The 5,521-nt window shown below is 41.9% G+C and overlaps 1 gene segment (V, D, J or C); it reads right to left on the bottom strand.

Moving 5' to 3' along the window:
- Window positions 1-2,998: 2,998 nt before the first annotated feature.
- Window positions 2,999-4,475, bottom strand: LOC125396999 (T cell receptor alpha variable 8-3-like). The segment is given in 2 exon segments: window positions 2,999-4,097; window positions 4,229-4,475. Coding segments are annotated over 2 exon segments (417 nt in total).
- Window positions 4,476-5,521: the final 1,046 nt, after the last annotated feature.

Raw genomic sequence — 5,521 nt, 5'->3', positions numbered from 1 at the left:
GGTCTGGCCTTTTCTTGTCTCCCCAAGTCCTTAAGATGTATAATTATTTATTGACTTTTTTTCTTATTGTTTAAGTTTATGTATCAGGTTCTGTGTTTTCATTCAACTTGAGGGATTTTAAAATTTGTTTTCTGATTCCTTCAGTAAGTTATTCACTAGTTTAGAGTATTTTTCTCCATAAGTTTGAATGAATTCTATATTTTCTTTTGTCATTAATTTCTAGTTTTATTCCATAGTAATTAATTATAAAAAGCTACTTCATTTATATTATTTTGTTATAATTTGTTTTGTGTCCCAAAATGTGGTCTTTTTTAGAGAAAGTTCCAAGGCCTTCTGAGAAGAATGTGTACTCTACAATGCTTGGGTAGAATATTTTGTGGATGTCTATTAAAATCATTCCCTATGTAACAATATTTAATACTCATTTCTTTATTTTATGGATGTCTGTTACAAACATTTCCTCTGTAATGTTATTTAATATTCATTTCTTTATTGTTTTTTGTCTTTGTGGACTGTCTGTTGATGAGAGTAGGGCATTGGAGTATTCACTATCATTGTGTTGAGGACAGTTTGTGTCTTTCCATCCATGTTGTGTGAAACTCAGTTTTCCAATGTTCTGTGATTATATGTTTAGGATGATAGTAACCTGTTGCTGGATTGTTCACCTAATGAACATTAAGTGACCTTTATTTTTTCCCGAATAATTCTGAGGTCTATTTTTGTCAGATTTTAGTATTGTTCAACTGATAGCTTTTTTAAAACTTAAAATTAATTTTGAGACTTTCATATGTGGGTACTGCGTTTGCATCAGTTTTACCTCCCCCTCTTCCATTTTTCCTGTGCTTCATACCACTCCCTCTCAAATTCATGAACTCTTTTTTAATTATTATTTTTAGATATATTATTTTTGCATATTTGCTGGGTCCATTTAATGCTACTTAATGGGTCCATATAATGTTAATACCACATAATGTAGGTATGTGACTAGGACTGATCCTTAAGGATTTGGAAATCCATTAGGGCTCATCTCTGGAGAAGACTGATTCTCCCTCTTGTCAGCAGTCATTAATTTCTTATCATTCTTATCTAGGTATATGATCTTGTGAAATTTTCCTCATCTATGGCAACTGGTGCTGCCTTCTTGCTGGTTTGCTCCTCCGTGTCTTTGGATTAGAGAGTTGGGATCATTGACATTGGGAATTGTTATCCAAAACTCTTTATTTGTTCCTGTCATTTCGTTATTTATAACACTCTTGGCTGTGTCATTAACCTCCATCTCTCATTCTCTGTTCTAACTCACTTTGTTCTGTTGTTTATAATAGTGTTTGCTATGTCCCTAACCCTCATCTCTCATGTTCTATTCGGACACTCTTATTGTTTAATCTTTGCAATTGTTTGATTGTTCTAATTCATCTATTTGTCATCAATCCCTGATAAATTCTCTTGCTCTTGATCTATTCTCCTGCTGACCCTCCCTGTTGAAGGTAAGAGCTGAGGGTCCTTTATTTGACTTATTGATCTTTTTATTTCCAATATTTCAATAAGATTTGTTCAGTACTCATATCCCTTTATTAAATCTCTCCTTCATACCCAGTATTGACTTCTTTTTTAATTAAAAAATTTCTTCTCTGCTCTTGCCTTCTTTGTTCACGTTCACCTTCCTTCTGCCTCTCCTTTGGACCTAGGGAGCTAGGTCCAGTGTTTCGACGTGGGTCTCCGCCTCCATCTCCCTCCATCGCCAGATGAGGGTTCTATGGTGATATACAAAATGTTCATCAGTATGGTTGTGGGCCAAGGTCGGTTCAGACACCCTCTCCTCTGTCCAGAGAACAATCTGGGGATCTCTCGGATCCCCTTTATAATCAAGTCTCTTGTAAACCCTAAAATGACTCCCTTAGTTGAGGTATTTACTTCCCTGATCCCATATCTATCCATTCTCCCTCCCCCCATCCCAGTCCCCCGATCTTTCCCCATTTCTCCCCTATTCCCTTCTCTCTAACCCTCTCCCCTTCCAACAGCCCCCCCCCCAATGCACCCGAGGTTACCTGGGACTCTTGTCTATTTCCAATCTCCAGGAGGATAGCTACATGATTTTCGTCAGGTTCACCTTCTTATTTAGCTGCTCTAGGATCACGAATAATAGGCTCAAAGACCTTTAATTACGGTTAGAATCCACTTATGAGTGAATACATACCATATTCCTCTTTTTGGGTCTGGCTTGCCTCACTCAGTAAAGCGTTTTCTATTTCCATTCATTTGCATGCAAAAGTCAAGATGTCATTGTTTTTTACCGCTGAGTAAAACTCTAATGTATATATGTTCCACACCTTTTTTAATCATTCTTCTATTGAGGGGCACCTAGGTTGTTTCCAGGTTCTGGCTATTACAAATAGTGCTGCTATGAACATAGTTGAACAAATGCTTTTGTAATATGTTAGGGCCTCTCTTGGGTATATTCCCAAGAGTGGAATTGCTGGGTCCTGAGGGAGGTTGACTCCCAGTTTCCTGAGAAACCACCACACTGATTTCCACAGTGGCTGCACAAGTTTGCATTCCCACCAACAATGGATGAGTGTTCCCCTCATTCCACATCCTCTCCAGCATAGGCTCTCATTGGTGTTTTTGAGTTTGGCTATTCTGACAGGTGTAAGATGATATCTCAAAGTTGTTTTGATTTGCATTTCCCTGATCGCTATTGGAGCACCGGACGGAGCCCTCCACGGTCCAAATGAGGAGCAGAAGGATGAAGAAAATGAAAAAAGAAATCAGGACTGCGATGGGCGCCATCACCCACTGATACAAGGGGACTGATCTAATGAGAGTTCAACAAGGCCAGCTGGACTGGAACTGAACGAGCACGTGATCTAACCAGATTCTCTGAATGTGGCCGGATTCTCTGGATGTGGCTGGCCCGGAGTCTTTTTGAAAAACCATTGACAATGACACTGGGACTTGTTTCCTCTGCATATACTGGATTTTTGGGATTCAGTCTGTTTGGATACTCACCTTCCTGGACCTGGAGGGAGGGGGGAGGAACTTGAACTTCTCACAGGGCAGGAAACCCTGACTACTCTTAGGGAGGGAGAGGGAGGAGGAGAGGGAGTGGGGGAAGTGGGAGGGTGTTGGGAGGAGGGGCGGAAATGGAAACTTTTATAATTTAATAAACTTAAAAAAAATTCTTCTCATATAATAGATTCTGAGCATGCTTTTCCTTTGCCCAACTCTTCCCAGATTCTTCCCACCTCCTTATCATCTAATTCTCATTGGTTGTTGCAGTCAGAATAGGCTGTAGTATAACATGCAGCAAAAACGTTTAGAAATCCACCACAGGTTGGTCAAGGAGGTAGTGGTGGCTAGAGAGTACAGCCGTTTTTAAGGTCAAACTGATTTCTCAATGAGTTATATGTGAGGGGTGAAATCTTTGATAAGTCATGCTATAGCCAGAAATGCTGTTGTTACTGCAGTTGAAACACAAATGTTGGTGATCTAAGGAGCATTTGGTAGGGGGGCTGGGAGAAGTCAGGACATCAGGCCTGTCACACTTTACTGTGGTCTTGAGTGCAGTGTCTCTAGCATGCATTGTCTCCATGCAGAAGGGCATCCACCTGAAGCACGACTCCATAGTAAAATAAGAAATACACTAAATTTCTGTTTACTCTTAGGAGTCAAACATTCTCCTCATCCCTGATCCTCCATTTTCATTACTAGTGACGTTGGTATGAATCATTCATGGTGTGCTTTCAAGTCACAGAAAGTCTCCGGAGGTTTGCGCTGAGCTCCCCCTGCAGCCTCAGGCGCTGTGTCACTCAAAGCACAGAAGTACTTGGCAGAGTCGCTCCAGTGGGCTGGGTTTTTCCTCAGGTTGAAGGAGGAGTTGCTTCTCCCAAACTCTGCCTGAAAGCCATTGATGCCTTTAATGAGAGTGTCTCTTGCGACGTATTTGAGGAGAAGCTGGAGGCTCTGGCCAGGATACTGGACGTACCAAAAGAGGTAAGGTGTTGCACCATAAGAATAGCTGCATTTGAGCTCTAGTGAGGCTCCTTCAGAGACGGTGAGGTGAGCATCAGGCTGGACCACTGACTGGGCTCTGTTTCCTCCTGAAACACCAAAGCAGCATCAGTAAGACCAGGACAGACCCACCTGTAAGGGGAGTATGCCCCTTGTGTAGATCCTGGCTAGGAACATGTTCCTTCCATGGAAACAAGGCAGGGAATGAAATAATACTTACTCAATGAGAGGAACATGCTCAGCAGAATGGTCAGTGGGAACATGGCTAGGCAGGAGAAGGCAGGAAGATGTAGTCTGCAAAATCTCGCTGAGCAGGAATGAGTAGAACATGGATTGAAGAGCTCTTGTAGACAAGGCTTGGAGACTATTAACCGAGAGAGGCTCCCTTGGCAACGACTGCTGTAGCGCCCTTTCTCCTCACAACTGCACCTCTGAGAGCTGTGAGATAAAAAGACTCTCACACAAGATATTGTTCAGTGTCGACCTTCAGTCTATGCAACATTGCTGCCCTCTGGAGGCCAAAAGTGGAAATAAATTGTCTAAATTTTTTTTTTTTTTTCATTTTCTTTTTGGTTTCTCTGTGGCTTTAGAGCCTCTCCTGGAACTAGCTCTTGTAGACCCGTCTGGCCTCAAACTCACAGAGATCCGCTTGCTTTTGCCTCTCAAGTGCTGGCATTAAAGACATGTGCCACCACAGCCCAGCGGGTTTATTTTATTAAGCAGTAAAATCTGGCGAGAATTAAGAAGATAATTAAACTTTATGAATTAAGTATTAAGTAGTAGTAGTATTTAATCTTATGAACTAGAGAATGCTATTATTCCCATTTTATAAATGGGGAAGCTGAAGAACGGAAGAAAGGGTGTGTCGCAATAAGCGACAGGCCTGGAGTTTCTCTCATGACTGTGACCAAGAAGCCTCATCAGCAACAACTGACGACTGCGCATGTCTATTACCGCCTCTCTCGCAGCGTCAGTTGTCCTGATACAACGGATGGGAAAGCGAACCTTTATGGGCTAAATAGCCTTTGTATGCACACGTGGGTGTTCGGGCTCTCTACTGAAAACTCAGTTCTTCTCCCAATTCGTTTCCTAAAATGGCACTACTGTTATTTCTTTCTATTGCATGTCTTAAGAGTGAGGGAAGAAGAAATGTCAACAGTGAAGCTAACCTTGGTAAAAAGCATGGGAGAATTCCTCTGCACGGGAGGAGAAGCCTACCGATGTGACGGACAAAGGGAACAGGATTAATTGCCTTCTGTGTAAGGTTCTAAGTAAATTAACTTTACTTACATGTTTTAAAGAGCAGTTGAATGGGGAGGCCCTGGCAAATGTTTCCAAATGAAGATCTTTGGGAGGAAGGCAAAACTATTGATACCAGAGTCATGGAGGAGCAGGACAAAGCCACCAGTACCAGATTCAGGGATGAGGAGGACAGAACCAGCAGTACCAGAGTCTCAGGGGAGGACAGAACCACCAGTACTAGAGTCAGGGAGGAGGAGGAGGACAGAACCAG

The sequence above is a fragment of the Myodes glareolus genome, chromosome 12 (assembly GCF_982192425.1).
Source record: "Myodes glareolus chromosome 12, mMyoGla1.1, whole genome shotgun sequence".
NCBI classification, from domain to species: Eukaryota; Metazoa; Chordata; class Mammalia; order Rodentia; family Cricetidae; genus Myodes; species Myodes glareolus.
The sequence above is the reverse complement of the archived record's forward strand: the minus strand, read 5'-3'. Positions and strand labels throughout refer to the sequence as shown.